The sequence below is a fragment of the Salmo salar genome, chromosome 27 (genome assembly GCF_965601325.2).
Source record: "Salmo salar chromosome 27, fSalSal1, whole genome shotgun sequence".
NCBI lineage: Eukaryota > Metazoa > Chordata > Actinopteri > Salmoniformes > Salmonidae > Salmo > Salmo salar.
In genome coordinates, this window is record NC_138317.1 from 42,655,001 (window position 1) to 42,673,317 (window position 18,317).

The window sequence follows — 18,317 nt, forward strand, 5'->3', positions numbered from 1 at the left end:
AGAGAGAGAGAGAGAGAGAGAGAAAGACAGAGAGAGAGAGACAGAGAGAGAGACAGAGAGAGAGAGAGAGAAAGAGAGAGAGAGAGAGACAGAGAGAGACAGAGTGTGAGACAGAGAGAGAGTGTGAGACAGAGAGAGAGAGTGAGACAGAGTGAGACAGAGAGAGTGAGACAGAGAGACCGACACAGAGAGAGACACAGAGAGAGACACAGAGAGAGACAGAGAGAGAGACAGAGAGATACAGAGAGAGACAGAGAGAGAGACAGAGAGACAGAGAGAGACACAGAGAGAGAGAAAGAGAGAGAGAGAGAGAGAGAGAGAGAGAGAGAGAGACACAGAGAGAGAGAGAAAGAGAGAGAGAGAGAGAGAGACAGAGAGAGAGACAGAGAGAGAGAAAGAGAGAGAGAGAGAGACAGAGAGAGACAGAGTGTGAGACAGAGAGAGAGTGTGAGACAGAGTGAGACAGAGAGAGTGAGACAGGGAGAGTGAGACAGAGTGAGACAGAGAGACCGACACAGAGAGAGACACAGAGAGAGACAGAGAGAGAGACAGAGAGAGAGACAGAGAGAGACAGAGAGAGAGACAGAGAGAGAGACAGAGAGAGAGAGAGAGAGAGACAGAGAGACACAGAGAGAGTGAGAGAGAGACACAGAGAGAGAGAGAGAGACAGAGAGACAGAAAGAGAGACAGAGAGAGAGACACAGAGAGAGAGACAGAGAGAGAGAAGGGGGGGAATAAGGAAGATGGGAGCAGAAGGGAAGAATGATGTTTGTTCAGGAGGAAAGGAGACCGTGGAGATCATTCACTAAAGGGTGGGACCTGAAAAAGGTTATTATGTCCTACGAGGATTAGCTGTCTGCAGTGTTTTATTTTGGGAGAGAGGGGTATGACTCTTACCCCATCTCACTCAAGCGCTCCGCTGTCCCCTCTAGATCAAAAAATAAATTCATATTTTTTTAGTGACATGTTTTTTTTTTGTTTCCAAAAGTCTTGAGATCATCAAGATGAAGAAAAACACAACAAAAAGTTCTGATAGAGATCGTTATCATACAGCCCCAAACCAGGAGAAATGTGTCCCTCCTGACCCAACCATTGGGGACATGCTGCATAAACAAGTACTGAAGCATGGTAGATATCATACTCTGGGGATGGCCAAGGTCAGTGATGTTATTCGTCATATTAAACCATTCGTTGTCGTCCTTATGTCACGTGTTCATTCCTGTCCTCATCATTGTCTTTCTATTATGTGTTCTTTGATATGGCATAGGGCTAGGGATCTCGTCTGCGGGACACCTGTCGACAACATCCGGTGAAATTGGAGGGTGTGCAATTCAAATTAATAATCATAATATTAATCATTTATGAACATACAAGTATCTTATATTATTTAAAAGCTTAAATTCTTGTTAATCTAACTGCATTGTCTGATTTACAATAGGCTTTACGGTGAAAGCATACCATGCGATTGTCTGAGGACGGTGCCCCACATCAACATATTTTTCAACCAGCACAGCCTTCATAAAATCACAAATAGCGATTAAATAAATCACTTACTTTTTGAAAATCGTCCTCTGTTTGCAATCCCAAGGGTCCCAGCTACAACATGCATGGTCATTTTGTTAGATAAAATCAGGATGAGGCCTGATGATACAGTACATTGACAGGACGAGGCCTGATGATACAGCACATTGACAGGACGAGGCCTGATGGTACAGTACATTGACAGGACGAGGCCTGATGGTACAGTGCATTGACAGGACGAGGCCTGATGGTACAGTACATTGACAGGACGAGGCCTGATGGTACAGTACATTGACAGGACGAGGCCTGATGATACAGTACATTGACAAGACGAGGCCTGATGATACAGTACATTGACAGGACGAGGCCTGATGATACAGTACATTGACAGGACGAGGCCTGATGATACAGTACATTGACAGGACGAGGCCTGATGGTACAGTACATTGACAGCACAGTAGCACCAGTCTTCTGCCGTAATATACTTTAGACTGCTAGGTATATGATTGCTTATACTGGAACAACTTCACTGACATCCGGACATCAAAGTCGATTTTTATGCCTGTAGTTAAGCCTTCTCACAGCAGTATGTTTTAGAGAAAACATGAATAAACATGATTTTACAAGAAGTTGTGTGTCCTGAGAAGATCTTATGAAACTGAAATCTAACTCCCTTGCAACTTGATAGCTCTCTAAGAGGGGAGACTTCCATACTGATTCTGATGAGGGTTTTCGAATCAGATCTCTCTCTCTCTCCTGCAAACGGGGCACTGGTATTTTAATGTATGCTACATGAATTATGTTCCACATTACAGAACATGCCAATCATTCCATGTATTTATGTAAAGTAGATACATGGAGTCTTTCGGAGCGATTATGTTGTCACACACCCCAAACAGCCAATCCACTGTCTACATTATATTGTCATATACCCCAAAGAGCCAATCCAATGTCTACATTGTTGTCATATACCCCAACGAGCCAATCCCATGTCGACATTCTGTTGTCAAAGAGCCAATCCAATGTCTACATTATATTGTCATATACCCCAAAGAGCCAATCCAATGTCTACATTGTTGTCATATACCCCAACTAGCCAATCCCATGTCTACATTATGTTGTCAAAAAGCCAATCCAATGTCCACACAAGGACGTACATTTTCCCCTGCTCATTCATAGGCTGAATCCCAAATGGCACCCTATTCCCTATATAGTGCACTACTTTTGACCAGTGTGCTGTGCTTGCTGTTTAGGGTTTTAGGCTGGGTTTCTGTATAGCACTTTGTGACTTTGGCTGATGTAAAAAAGGCTTTATAAATACATTTGATTGACTGACTGAATAAGGTTTCATTCGGGATGCAGCAGTAGACGGATGATTCTAATGGTCAATTAGCCTTTTATGTGATAAATTGATCAATTTGGATGATCTAACACTGGAACACAGGAGTGATGGTTGCTGATAATGGGCCTCTGTACACCTACGTAGATATTCCATTAAAAAAAAAAACAGCCATTTCCAGCTACAATAGTCATTTACAACATTAACAATGTCTACACTGTATTTCTGATCAATTTTATGTTATTTTAATAGACAAAAATAATGAGCTTTTCTTTCAAAAACAAGGACCTTTCTAAGTGACCCCAAACTGTTGAACGGTAGTGTATATATTGTATGAGTGTCCAAAAAAGCCCCTATCTTCTATTAAGGCGAGTTGCATCCAACACTACTTATCACCTCTGCCTTTTTTTTTTAAACCTACGCACTTGTGGCATTGACATCTCCTAATTCACTTCCACAATAGGTCTTCATCCCGAACGTCACCATATTCCCTATATAGCGCACTACTTTTGGTTCTGGGCGGGTAGGTAGCTTAGCGGTTAAGAGCGTTGGGCCAGTTAACCCGAAAAGTCTCTGGTTTGAATCCCCGAGCCAACTAGGTGAAAAATCTGTCGATGTGCCCTTAAGCAATGCTCTAACTGCTCCTGTAAGTCTCTCTGGATCAGAGCATCTGCTAAATGACTAACCTGTAACTGATATAGGTAATACGGTGTGAGCTATGGTCAAAAGTAGTTCACTATAAAGGGTTTCATTTGGGATGGACCCTACAGAACGGTTTGTATTACAGAATCGAGTCTCCTTGACGTCTGCGGAGCCATCTTGTCCGTGTTTGTTTGTTGTGTTCTCTAGAGAAAATGTCAGAGTTCAGGGACTGTGGTTCGTGTTGTGTGTTCGCACAGAGGACCACTGGAGAGATCTAACATCAGATGAGAAGACATGGAGGCATCTGGGAGCTCTGAAGGAAGCCACTTCCCTAACTTGTTTTCATTGTTGTGACCCACCCAAAAGTCTTTTGGATATGTTGGCGACCCATCAATAAAATAAAAAAATACATAAATACATTTGTCTTGCCACAACCAAGGCTTTGCTTTAGCCACGAACCAAGAGGGACTGGTCTGGACCCTTGAGACCTGACCCATTATTTGGGAAACAGCTTTGGTTTCTGTTTTGCGTTCGTTCACACACAGAAAGCCATTAGAGATATGGTTCATGGCATCTGGAAAGCTCTACATGAAAGTGGTATGTAGATGTCAGATCAGTATAGTTATTTTCCCTCGAATGGTGAACAGTCCGACTTTGGAAGGGTAAGTCGATCCCCAGTCTGTGCCTAAAAAAAGTGCCAACTAGAATGTAAAAGGATTCATTGGCTGACCACATAGCATAACCCTTTGAATAACTTTTTTTGATTCCAGGTAGAACCCATTTGATTTCCATCTATAACCACAGGGTTCCACATGGAACCCAAAAGGGTTCTACATGGAAACCAAAAGGGTTCTACCTAGAAACCAAAAGGGTTCTACCTGGAACCCAAAAGGGTTCTACCTAGAAACCAAAAGGGTTCCACATGGAACCCAAAAGGGTTCTACCTAGAAACCAAAAGGGTTCTACCTGGAACCCAAAAGGGTTCTACCTGGAATCAAAAAGGGTTGTCCCCTTTTGGGACCCTTCTATTCTAGACTTCTAGATTAAGTATATAGCGGTATGCAGTATTCGTAGCACACAATGAAAGCTGCAGATGTAGGGTCTTAATTTGACCTGTTTTTCACAGCAGGAAAATAATCCTGCAGCAACAGGAAATGTGAATTATTGTGTGGATTCTAATTAATGGACATTTTTTTGTAGGGGTTGATAAATGTTTGTTTTTAGGCAACATCAAGTCTTATATTTTAAAGTGGAAATTACAAACTTTAGAAGCCATAAAAAAAAAATTCTGCAACAACCAGGTGGTCAAATCAAGAATCTACATCTGCTGATATTTCCCAGATCTGAGAGAACCAGGGTAAGCTGACGCTGATAGCTGTGACCCATTGACTGAGGCAGCACACGTGCTCTCTTCTTGAGTCTACGCTAGTTTCGCTATGAACTGTTGTACAGTGCCTGCTTGTGCCTGTTTCGTGCAGGTGCATCCTAACATGCGTGAATATGCCTCCATGTGAGTGTGCTGTGTGCTAAGTGTGTGTGTGTGTGAGACTCACTGTGATGGTTGATGGTATTGATGAGCCTGACTCCTACATGGGCGTGGTTATACGTCACCAGGACGATGTCAAACAGCTCTTCACTCTCTGGGTACAGTTCTCTCAGACGTGCATTCACCGCCTCCAACGCCTGACGGAAGAGCAGAGGAGAAAACAGAATTATGGGTAATGTAGTCAGCATATGTATTAGCGTTCACTGCCTCCAACACCTGATGAAAGAGCAGAGGAGAGCACGGGATTATGGGTAATGTAGTCAGTATACATGTAATAGCATTCAGCAAACAAATCGTTATCACCGTCTCCAAGGCCTGATGGGATAGCAGGGGAGAGAAGGATTATGGGTAATGTAGTCAGTATACATGTAATAGCATTCGGCGTAGAGATCAATAGTGAAAGCGTTCCATCTCGTTCAGACCCAGGAGATAAAACCTTCTAAATCAATGTAACATTAGCCACTTTGCACCACTGTGTTTCCATGGTTGGGGTGGCAGGTTAGCCTAGTGGTTAGAGCCTTGGGCTAGTAGCCGCAAGGTTGCAAGTTCGAATCCCCAAGCTGATAAGGTACCTGTCGTTCTGCCCCTGAACAAGGCAGTTAACCCACTGTTCCTAGGCTGTTATTGAAAATAAGAATTTGTTCTTAACTGACTTGCCTAGTTACAGAATGTGTGTGTGTTAATGAGACAGTTCCTATTTATTTTTATGTCTCTCAAAGTCTTTGGGGAAAGAGTTTTTTTTTTTTTACCTCTTACTCAATATTTGTTTTAGGACTACATTGAGTTGAGTTTTTATGTCAGTGATGGTACTTAAATCCTCTTAAGGATCAGCTCCTTTTTTTTCCAAATTTCTCCTAAAATGCCTGGATCTCAGGCCCTGAAGCAAGGATATGCACATTCTTGGTACCATTTGAAAGGGAACACTTTGAAGTTTATGGAAATGTGAAAGGAATGTAGTAGAATAGAACACAATAGATCTGGTAAAAGATAATACAAAGAAGAAACCAACCGTTCTTTTCTATATTTTTTGTACCATCTTATTTGAAATGCAAGAGAAAGGCCATAATGTATTATTCCAGCCCAGATGCAACTTAGACAATTCTGATATTGGCCAAAATCTATGTTCTGGGAAATGTTCTTCTTACTTACAACCTCATGATATCCACATTAGCCTACGTTAGCTCAACCGTCCTGTAGAGGGGACACCCAACTCAATACTCTACAAACTCAGTACTCTACAACCTCAGTACTCTACAAACTCAGTAATCTACAACCTCAGTACTCTACAACCTCAGTACTCTACCAACTCAATACTCTACAAACTCAGAACTCAGTACTCTACAAACTCAGAACTCAGTACTCTACAAACTCAGAACTCAGTAATCTACAACCTCAGTACTCTACCAACTCAGTACTCTACAAACTCAGTAATCTACAAACTCAGTACTCTACAAACTCAGTAATCTACAACCTCAGTACTCTACCAACTCAGAACTCAGTACTCTACCAACTCAGAACTCAGTACTCTACCAACTCAGTACTCTACAAAATCAGAACTCAGTACTCTAAAAACTCAGTACTCTGCAACCTCAGAACTCTGCAACCTCAGTACTCTACAAACTCAGTACTCTACAACCTCAGTACTCTACAACTTCAGTACTCTACAACCTCAGTACTCTACAACCTCAGTACTCTACAACCTCAGAACTCAGTACTCTACAAACTCAGTAATCTACCACCTCAGTACTCTACCATAGTTTATCTATTTCAGTATCTCTGTAAGTCCAGTGTATGGTCATAGTTTATCTATTTCAGTTTCTTTGTAAGTCCAGTGTATGGTCATAGTTTATGTATTTCAGTGTCTTTGTAAGTCTGGTGTATAGTCATACTTTAAGCATCCATTAATCTTTGCTGTCCCCCACGATGAAATCAGGGAGGGGACTGTGGATCATCTCCGTCTGTCCGTCTGTCCGCCTGTCCGTCCATTCTCAGTCATATTCTATAACTCAGACAGCATTGGCCCGGGTTTTGACTAAACTTGGGTGAACGATGCGTCATGTCATAGAGATCTGACATTTTACAAAATTACACTGAATGGCCCAAGGCGGGAGCTATGGTAATTAACTGAAATGTGTGAGTCACACCAGAGAGGAAGAGGAGAAGCGAGAGGAATAACTGGGACCAAAATGTTTCTTCTCCAGCAGGTGCCGTTGTTTCTTTGGCACATGACATGTAGTACAGGGATTGAATTAGCTAATGATACTGCAAGGCCACAGACCCGTCTCAGTAGACTACGCCACAGACCCGTCTCAGTAGGCTACGTCATAGACCCGTCTCAGTAGACTACGTCACAGAACCGCCTCAGTAGACTACAACACAGACCCGTCTCAGTAGACTACGTCACAGACCCGTCTCAGTAGACTACACAACAGACCCGTCTCAGTAGACTACGTCACAGACCCGTCTCAGTAGACTACGCCACAGACCCGTCTCAGTAGACTACGTCACAGACCCGTCTCAGTAGACTACGTCACAGACACGTCTCAGTAGACTACGTCACAGACCCGTCTCAGTAGACTACGTCACAGACCCGTCTCAGTAGACTACGCCACAGACCCGTCTCAGTAGACTACGCCACAGACCCGTCTCAGTAGACTACGTCACAGACCCGTCTCAGTAGACTACGTCACAGAACCGCCTCAGTAGGCTACGTCACAGACCCGCCTCAGTAGACTACACCACAGACCCGTCTCAGTAGAATACGTCACATACCTGCCTCAGTAGACTACGCCACAGACCCGTCTCAGAGGAGACAGGAAGCCTATAAATTCAGAGTTCAATATCGACGTGTACTTTTGAAGTCGGAAGTTTACATACACCTTAGCCAAATACATTTAAACTCAGTTTTTCACAATTCCTGACATTTAATCCTAGTTAAAAAAGTCCCTGTCTTAAGTAGGTTAGGATCACCACTTTATTTTAAGAAAGTGAAATGTCAGAATAATAGTAGAGAGAATTATTTATTTCAGCTTTTATTTCTTTCATCACATTCCCAGTGGGTCAGAAGTTTACATACACTCAATTAGTATTTGGTAGCATTGCCTTTAATTATATTGTTTAACTTGGGTGAAACGTTTCACTTAGCCTTCCACAAGCTTCCCAGAATAAGTTGGGTGAATTTTGGCCCATTCCTCCTGACAGAGTTGGTGTAACTGAGTCAGGTTTGTAGGCCTCTTTGCTCGCCCACACTTTTTCAGTTCTGCCCACAAATGTTCTATAGGATTGAGGTCAGGGCTTTGTGAAGGCCACTCCAATACCTTTACTTTGTTGTCCTTAAGCCATTTTTCCACAACTTTGGAAGTATGCTTGGGGTCATTGTCCATTTGGAAGACCCATTTGCGACCAAGCTTTAACTTCCTGCCTGATGTCTTGATTTGTTGCTTCAATATATCCGCATATTTTCCTTCCTCATGATGCCATCTATTTGTGAAGTGCACCAGTCCGTCCTGCAGCAAATCACCCCCACAAAATGATGGTGCCACCCCCATGCTTCACGTTTGGGATGGTGTTCTTCGGCTTGCAAGCCTCCCCATTTTTCCTCCAAACATAACGATGGTCGTTATGGCCAAACAGTTCTATTTTTGTTTCATCAGACCAGAGGACATTTCTCCAAAAAGTACGATCTTTTTCCCCATGTACAGTTGCAAACCGTAGTCTGGCTTTTTTATGGGGGTTTTGGAGCAGTGGCTTCTTCCTTGCTATGCGGCCTTTCAGGTTATGTCAATATAGGACTCGTTTTTTTTCTGTGGATATAGATACTTTTGTACCTGTTTCCTCCAGCATCTTCACAAGGTCCTTTGTTGTTGTTCTGGGATTGATTTGCACTTTTCACACCAAAGTACGTTCATCTCTAGGAGACAGAATGCATCTCCTTCCTGAGCGGTATGACGGCTTTGTGGTCCAATGGTGTTAATACTTGCATACTATTGTTTGTACAGATGAACGTGATACCTTCAGGTGTTTGGAAATTGCTCCCAAGGATGAACCAGACTTGTGGAGGTCTACAATTGTTTTCTGAGGTCTTGGCTGATTTCTTTTGATTTTCCCATGATGTCAAGCAAAGAGGCACTGAGTTTGAAGGTAGGCCTTGAAATACATCCACAGGTACACCTCCAATTGACTCAAATTATGTCAATTAGCCTATCAGAAGCTTCTAAAGCCATGACATAATTTTCTGGAATTTTCCAAGCTGTTTAAAGGCCCAGTCAACTTAGTGTATGTAAACTTCTGACCCACTGGAATTGTGATACAGTGAATAATCTGTCTGTAAACAATTGTTGGAAAAATTACTTGTGTCATGCACAAAGTATATGTCCTAACCGACTTGCCAAAACTACAGTTTGTTAACAAGAAATGTGTGGAGTGGTTGAAAACTGAGTTTTAATGACTCCAACCTAAGTGTATGTAAACTTCCTACTTCAACTGTGCATTCGGAAATCCTCCACCTGCTTTTCAGTCTTTTTTCATATCGGACACAGCGATGTCCTTATTAGCAAAGAAAGGATTTACGTAGTCCTACATAAGCTGCTTACTTGTTAAAACATGAACATTCTCCTCAACTCCTCACACAGCTGATTGCTGCGCTGAAAGAAATGTCACTGTGCAACATTCCTAAATGCAATCTCGGGAAAACACAACAATTTTGATGGCAATTATTGAAAATAGGGGGATCCCAGCTTTCCAGTGATGCATGATTTATTGGCAACATTTTACAATCTGAGTGTCTGGCATTATACAATAACAAAAGTAACCACGGGAAGCCCTTCGGCCATTCGAATGCATAAACAGAAAACCTATATTCACCGTAAAATTCACACAATTACACTGTATTTATAAACACTGTAAAAAATCACATTATTTTATTAGTGGGACATGTATTAGTGCCCGTTAGGACATTAAACAAGCAAAAAGATCACTCTGTGATCTAGCTAATGATTTGCCCACTGGGGTAAACAATGCAGAGGAGAAACTCCATGCTTCAGCCATGTAGCCACCATGATGCATCAGACAGGTGATAATGCTTCAGCCATGTGGCCACTGTGCTGCATCAGACAGGTGATAATGCTTCAACCATGTGGCCACCATGCTGCATCAGGCTACAGGTGATAATGCTTCAGCCATGTAGCCACCGTGCTGCATCAAGCTACAGGTGATAATGCTTCAGCCATGTAGCCACCATGCTGCATCAGACAGGTGATAATGCTTCAGCCAAGTAGCCACCATGCTGCATCAGACAGGTGATAATGCTTCAGCCATGTAGCCACCATGCTGCATCAGACAGGTGATAATGCTTATTGCTAATATAGCACCCCTGCCTGATAATATGGACCATGTACAGGCCCTAAAGATATTGCATTCCATCAATGTACTATTGGGCTTATTTCTGGAGAGGAATATTACATTGTAAACTGTTTAATATAGTCTATATAATATAGTCTATATGTCATCATAAAATCAGTGTAAATATCAGATTTTATGGTTGGCTATAATAAAAGGTAATTTCCCAGACTGCTAACGATACATGAAATCACCCACGATTGAAATTTTGCATGCATAACTTGCTTTCCTGTGATCTTGAACAGGGACAGTAATTTTCTCATTTGGGACTGTAGTTTTGACTTGGTACTGGCCCAGTGTGCCACTATCAAATTGACCTGAATGTCAAGCCTTGGACTTGCACCCAGGCTGACTGCCTCCCACTTTCGAAGATATGTCTTTTCATATTCATTGTGGAGACATGAGTATCTGGTCAATATAATGTATAATCTGTGGTCGCACACGATAACTGAAATGTATTATTCACACGCAATATCTCAATTGGCCCAAGGAGGGGGGGGCGTTGCGTCATTGTGGGGGACGACATGTATCCTGTTTCCTTGATCATCATTGAGTCCATATATGGTATGGAAGTGTTTGTGTGTGTCGTCTCAGTGTGTTTGTATGACTCTAACCTTGACGAAGGAGAAGGCTGGCCCAGGAGCGAAGGGCAGAGTGTTTGTATGACTCTAACCTTGACGAAGGAGAAGGCTGGTCCGGGAGCAAAGGGTAGTGTGTTTGTATGACTCTAACCTTGACGAAGGAGAAGGCTGGCCCAGGAGCGAAGGGCAGAGTGTTTGTATGACTCTAACCTTGACGAAGGAGAAGGCTGGCCCAGGAGCGAAGGGCAGAGTGTTTGTATGACTCTAACCTTGACGAAGGAGAAGGCTGGCCCAGGAGCGAAGGGCAGAGTGTTTGTATGACTCTAACCTTGACGAAGGAGAAGGCTGGTCCGGGAGCGAAGGGTAGTGTGTTTGTATGACTCTAACCTTGACGAAGGAGAAGGCTGGTCCGGGAGCGAAGGGTTCGTTCTCGTGCTCCACCTGGTACCTTAGGTACTCCTCCACCCCCTTCTGCTCATACACCTTCTGCTCCGTCTCAGTACGGAACAGGACCCGGGACGAAACAGCAATGGTCACCGCATTCTCTGGCTTGGGCTGCAGAGACACGAGGGGGGGGGGGGGGTGGGAAGATAGAAAGAAAGTTGTGAAAGGTTGAGATGGAGAGAGATTGGATGTGTAAAGATGAAAAGGAATAGAGAAAGCAGATGGGAAGTAAGAAGGGTTGAGAAGGGTTGAGAAGGTTTGGGTAGTGGAATGATAAAGATTTTTTTTTTTTGGACAGAATAGGAGGTAGAGAAAGAAGGGATAGGTTAGATTGTGAAGACATCGAACTAACCACATACATAATACAACACAGGTCTGTGAAATGACTTAAGGACATCAGTGTATTCTGGGAAGAGTTGGCTATATTAGTAGCTGATGCATTTTCAAGATGGCCTCCATTAAGCAGTACATGATGCCTATTCCCAACCTCTGACAGACACACACACACACACAGTAACCAGACACGCAGACGTGCAGACACACACACACACACATACGTAGGTATGCACGCAAGCACACACGCACACACACACACCGAAGGCAGCAGGTGATTCATGGAGAGGAGATGAAATAGGAGAACCCTCACAAAACATCATGCTGGAATAGTTCTTCACCTAGTCTACAAGTAGCTAACAGCCCTTCACCTAGCCTCCAAGTAGCTAACAGCCCTTCACCTAGTCTCCACGTAGCTAACAGCCCTTCACCGAGTGTCCATGTAGCTAACAGCCCTTCACCTAGTCTCCACGTAGCTAACAGCCCTTCACCTAGTTTCCACGTAGCTAACAGCCCTTCACCGAGTGTCCATGTAGCTAACAGCCCTTCACCGAGTGTCCAAGTAGCTAACAGCCCTTCACATAGTCTCCAAGTAGCTAACAGCCCTTCATCTAGTCTCCAAGTAGCTAACAGCCCTTCACCTAGTCTCAACGAAGGTAACAGCCCTTCACCTAGTCTACAAGTAGCTAACAGCCCTTCACCTAGTCTCCATGTAGCTAACAGCCCTTCACCTAGTCTCCACGTAACTAACAGCCCTTCACCTAGTCTCCACATAGCTAACAGCCCTTCACCTAGTCTCCAAGTAGCTATCCCTTCATCTAGTCTCCAAGTAGCTAACAGCCCTTCACCTAGTCTCCATGTAGCTAACAGCACTTCACCTAGTCTCCAAGTAGCTAACAGCTCTTCACCTAGTCTCCACGTAACTAACAGCCCTTCACCTAGTCTCCAAGTAGCTAACAGCCCTTCACCTAGTCTCCACGTAGCTAACAGCCCTTCACCTAGTCTCCAAGTAGCTAACAGCCCTTCACCTAGTCTCCACGTAGCTAACAGCCCTTCACCTAGTCTCCACGTAGCTAGCCCTTCACCTAGTCTCCAAGTAGCTTACAGCTCTTCACCTAGTCTCCACGTAGCTAACAGCCCTTCACCTAGTCTCCATGTAGCTAACAGCCCTTCACCTAGTCTCCACGTAGCTAGCCCTTCACCTAGTCTCCACGTAGCTAACAGCCCTTCACCTTGTCTCCATGTAGCTAACAGCCTTTCACCTAGTCTCCAAGTAGCTAACAGCCCTTCACCTAGTCTCCAAGTAGCTAACAGCCTTTCACCTAGTATCCACGTAGATAGCCCTTCACCTAGTCTCCATGTAACTAACAGCCCTTCACCTAGTCTCAACGAAGGTAACAGCCCTTCACCTAGTCTCCAAGTAGCTAACAGCCCTTCACCTAGTCTCCACGTAGCTAACAGCCCTTCACCTAGTCTCCACGTAACTAACATCCCTTTACCTAGTCTACACGTAGCTAAGAGCGCTAATGTTCTGACAATGTTCCTTATAGTTTATTTTCAGTTATGAACATTGTTACCTAACCTTCCATTTGTCTACCGCTTAACGTAGCAATTATATCATTTCATTCTTTGAACATTTATGTAAGGAGCATTGCACCCAAACATTACATTTGTCCAGTTCAATGGTTGTTTCCAAATACACTCCCACCCCAAAAAATTGCTTTATGTAGGCCAAACATTGTAATTTACCTGGAAGTGTCACGTCCTGACCAGGTAAAGAGGTCATTTGCCATAGTAAATTGGTCAGGGCGTGGCAGGGGGTTGTTTTGTGTGGGTTTTGGGGTTTTCTGTTTCTATGTGTGAGTGTTCTAGTTTTCTATTTCTATGTGTTGTTTTTCCGTGTTTGGCGGGTATGGTTTCCAATCAGAGGCAGGTGTCTTTCGTTGTCTCTGATTGGAAGCCATACTTAGGCAGCCTGTTTTCCTTTGGGGTTTGTGGGTAGTTGTTTTCCATTTTGTCTATGTACCTGACGGAACTGTTGGCTGTCGTTTTTGTTATTTTGTTTAAGCGTCCTAATAAAAGAAATATGAGCACTTTACACGCTGCGCCTTGGTCCCCTTTCAATGATTCCTGTGACAGAACTACCCACCACCAATGGACCAAGCAGCGTGCATTCTCCAGGAGGAAGAGCAGGACCAAGCAGTATGATTCAGAGGAGTGGACGTGGGAGGAGATCCTGGATGGCAAAGGATCCTGGACGTGGGAGGAGATCCAGGCCGGAAGGGATCGCCTCCCATGGGAACAGGTAGAGGCAACAAGGGCGGAATGGTGATACTGGGAGGAACGGCTAGCCAAGCAACTGGAGGTCGAGAGGCAGCGGCAAAAAAAACATTTTGGGGGGGCACAAGGGTAGATTGGCGAAGGCGAGGTTAAGACCTGAGCCAACTCCCCGTGCTTACCGTGGGGAGCGAGTGATGGTAGAAGCACCGTGTTATGCGGTGGTGCGCACGGTGTCACCCATGTGCACTCACAGCCCGGTACGCTCGGTGCAAGCTCCTCACCGTTGCCGTGCTAGAGTTGGCCGGCAGCCAGGGAGAAGTGCGCCGGTTCAACGTATCTGGTCTCCAGTGCGTCTCTTCGGCCCAGGTTATCCTGCACCTGCTCTACGCACGGTAACCCCCATTCACCAGCACGGCCCAGTTTGTCCTGTACCTGTGCTCCGCCCTTGCCGGGCTATAATCAACATCGAGCCAGGACGGGTTGTGCCAGCCCTAAGCGCCAGACCTCCAGTGCGCCTCCAAGGCCCAGTGTACCCTGTGCCTGCTCCGCGCACTCTCCCTCCAGTGCGCCACCATAGCCCAGTACGTCCTGTGCCTGCTTCTTGCACTCTTCCTCCAGTACGCCTCCATAGCCCAGTACGGCCGGTGCCTGCTTTGAGCATGCGGTCCTCAGTGCGTCTCCCCAGTCTGGTGAGACTGGTTCCAGCTCCCCGTAGGAAGCCTCCAGTGATGATCAATGGTCCGTAGTCTCCAGCGGTAATCCATGGCACGAAGCCTCCTGTGATGATCCATGGCCCGGAGCCTGTAGGGATGATCCATGGCGTGGAACCAGTAGTGATGATCCATGGCACGGAGCCTGCAGCGAAGGTCCCCTGTCCGGAACCTACAGAGACGCACTCCAGCCCGGAGCCTCTAGCGACGCTCCTCAGCCCGGAGCCTCCAGCGACGCTCCTCAGCCTGGAGCCTCCAGCGACGCTCCTCAGCCCGGAGCCTCCAGCGACGCTCCTCAGGCCGGAGCCTCCAGCGACGCTTCTCAGCCCGGAGCCTTCAGCGGTGGTCTGCAGCCCAGAGCCGTCAGCGGTGGTCTGCAGCCCAGAGCCTTCAGTGGTGGTCTGCAACCCAGAGCCTTCAGCGGTGGTCTGTAACCCAGAGCCTTCAGCGGTGGTCGGCAGCGCAGAACCTCTGGTAATGATCCACAGGTCAGGGTTCCAGAAGCAGAGGGATCTGCGGGCAGAACGGGGGCTACGCCTGGAGCCGGTGCCACCGAATTGGCAGAAGGTCTGGGTGTAGCACAGGAGCCGTCATTGATGGTGGCCACCCTCCCCTTAGGGTTGTTTTAGTGGGTTTTGGTGTGGAGTGCAGTCGGGGTCTGCTCCTTTGGGGGGGGGTTCCTGTCAAGTGTTGACCAGATAAAGAGGTAATTTCCCATAGTAAATTGGTCAGGGCGTGGCAGGGGGTTGTTTTGTGTGGGTTTTGGGGTTTTCTGTTTCTATGTGGGAGTATTCTAGTTTTCTATTTCTATGTGTTGTTTTTCCGTGTTTGGCCGGGTATGTTTTCCAATCAGAGGCAGATGTCTTTCGTTGTCTCTGATTGGAAGCCATACTTAGGCAGCCTGTTTTCCTTTGGGGTTTGTGGGTAGTTGTTTTCCGTTTTGTCTATGTACCTGACGGAACTGTTGGCTGTCGTTTTTGTTATTTTGTTTAAGTGTGATCATAAATTAAATAAATATGTAATAATATACTTTCCACGCTGCGCCTTGGTCCCCTTTCAACGACTCCTGTGACAGGTAGGCTGTTACAGCAAAAGTAAATTATACTTTTTGTTTGCATTGAATCCATCATTGTTTTTAACCAATGTATGTTAAGGATATAGTGTATAAGATACAGTATAATATATTGCATAATATACTGTATGAAGTATACTATCTACTTCCAGCAGGGATGGGTTAGTGTTATGGTGGGAAACCTCCAGCAGGTGTGTGTGTGTATGTATGTGTGTGGGAACACCTGATGCATCCATGTGTGTGTCTGTGTGAAGTGTACAGGGACATGTAACTGGAGAGCCCTTCTGACAAGGTGACAAGACCCTGATCTTCTCATGTGACAGATTTGTTTGTTTTTGTCTGTGTGTGTGTGTGTGTTTGTGGATGTAAAGACTGTTGCAGTGGTGTGTGTGCATATTGAGGAGACAGGGATAGAGAGAGGGAGAGAGAGAGGGATGGAGAGGGAGAGAGAGAGAGACAGAGAGGGATGGAGAGGGAGAGAGAGTAGAGGGAGGGAGAGGGAGAGAGAGAGAGCGAGAGAGGGAGAGAGAGTAGAGAGACAGAGTGGGAGGGAGAGGGAGAGACAGAGAGTAGAGAGAGAAAGAGAGAAGGAGAGCAGTGAGCATAGCCTTGCTATTGAGAAAGGCCGCCGTAGGCAGACCTAGCTCTCAAGAGAAGACAGGCTATGGTCGCACTGCCCACAAAATGAGGTGGATACTGAGCTGCACTTCTTATTTAACCTCCTGCCAAATGTATGACCATATTAGAGACACATATTTCCCTCAGATTACACAGATCCACAAAGAGTTTGAAAACAAACCCCATTTTGATAAATTAACATATCTGTTGGTTGAAATACCTCAGTGCCATCACAGCAGCAAGATTTGTGACTTGTTGCCACAAGAAAAGGGCAACCAGAACCAAACCGTTGTAAATATTTGAATTGTTTATTTCACTTTTGTTTGTTATGTATTTCACTTGCTTTGACAATGTAGACATACGTTTCCCATGTGAATTAAGCCCATTGAATTGAGAGAGAGAGAGAGACAGAGAGAGAGACACAGAGACAGAGAGAGACACAGAGAGAGAGACAGAGAGAGAGAGAGAGAGAGAGAGAGAGAGAGAGAGAGAGAGAGACAGAGAGAGAGAGAGACACAGAGAGAGAGAGAGAGAGAGAGAGAGAGAGAGAGAGAGAGAGGCAGACGGGGTAGCTAAGGACAGTTGATGTTGGTTGCTGTGTCATGGAGTTCAGTATTGTTATTGTAGAAAGGATAATGTATAGTCATAGTCAAGAGTCACACACACTCACTCACACTCACACTCACACTCACACACACACATATATGCTAATCTTCTCAACCTTTTCCATATGTGTGTGTGAGAGAGGGGGGGAGAGAGAGAGGGGAGAGAGAGAGGGAGAGAAAAGAGGGGAGAGTGGGAGAGAGAGGGGGAGGGGAGAGGGGAGAGAGAGAGGGAGAGAAAAGAGGGGAGAGTGGGAGAGAGAGGGGGAGGGGTGGCATTCCATACAGGGCGCCCTGCATTAGTCACCCACATTGGGGTTGAAGTCAGATGACGCTAGGGTGGAGGGTGGAGGGTAGAGGGTAGAGGGTAGAGGGGGGAGGGTAGAGGGTAGAGGGTGGAGGGTGGAGGGTAGAGGGTAGAGGGTGGAGGGTGGAGGGGGGAGGGTGGAGGGTGGAGGGGGGAGGGGGAGGATAGAGAGGGGGAGGGTGGAGGGTAGAGGGTGGAGGGGGGAGGGTAGAGGGTGGAGGGTAGAGGGTGGAGGGTGGAAGGTGGAGGGGGAGGGTGGAGGGTGGAGGGGGGAGGGGGGGAGGATAGAGAGGGGGAAGGGTGGAGGGGGGAGGGTAGAGGGTGGAGGTTGGAGGGTAGAGGGTAGAGGGTGGAGGGTGGAGGGTGGAGGGGAGGGGGGGGTGGAGGGGGGAGGGGGAGGATAGAGAGGGGGGAGGGTGGAGGGTAGAGGGTAGAGGGTGGAGGGGAGAGGGTGAAGGGTGGAGGGTGGAGGGTAGAGGGTAGAGGGTGGAGGGGGAGGGTGGAGGGTGGAGGGGGGAGGGTGGAGGGTGGAGGGGGAGGGGGGAGGATAGAGAGGGAGAGGGTGGAGGGGGGAGGGTGGAGGGTGGAGGGTGGAGAGGGTGGATGGTAGAGGTGGGAGGGTAGAGGGTGGAGGGTGGAGAGGGGAGGGGGGAGGGTAGAGGGGGAGGGTGGAGGTTAGAGGGTGGAGGGTAGAGGGTGGAGGGGGGAGGGGGGAGGGTGGAGGGTGGAGGGTGGAGAGGGGAGAGGGGAGGGTGGAGGGGGGAGGGTGGAAAACACCAGGGCAGGAAAGAGGGTCACGATTGAGATAAAGATCAGTGTGTGTGTGTGTGTGTGCGTGTGTGCGTGTGTGCGTGTGTGTGCGTGTGTGCGTGTGTGTGCGTGTGTGCGTGTGTGCGTGTGTGCGTGTGCGTGTTTGTGTGTGCGT

At 46.3% G+C, this 18,317-nt stretch overlaps 1 protein-coding gene across 1 annotated transcript in view; it reads right to left on the bottom strand.

Annotated features, from left to right (window-relative positions):
- The window catches only part of LOC106589086 (cytosolic 5'-nucleotidase 1A), a 65,008-nt gene that overhangs the window by 20,810 nt on the left and 25,881 nt on the right, over positions 1-18,317 (bottom strand). The window contains exons 3-4 of the mRNA XM_082970251.1: positions 11,414-11,581; positions 5,056-5,185 (exon numbers count right to left, since the gene is read on the bottom strand). Coding sequence (XP_082826377.1) covers positions 5,056-5,185; positions 11,414-11,581 — 298 coding nt within the window. The remainder of the gene's footprint in view (positions 1-5,055; positions 5,186-11,413; positions 11,582-18,317) is intronic.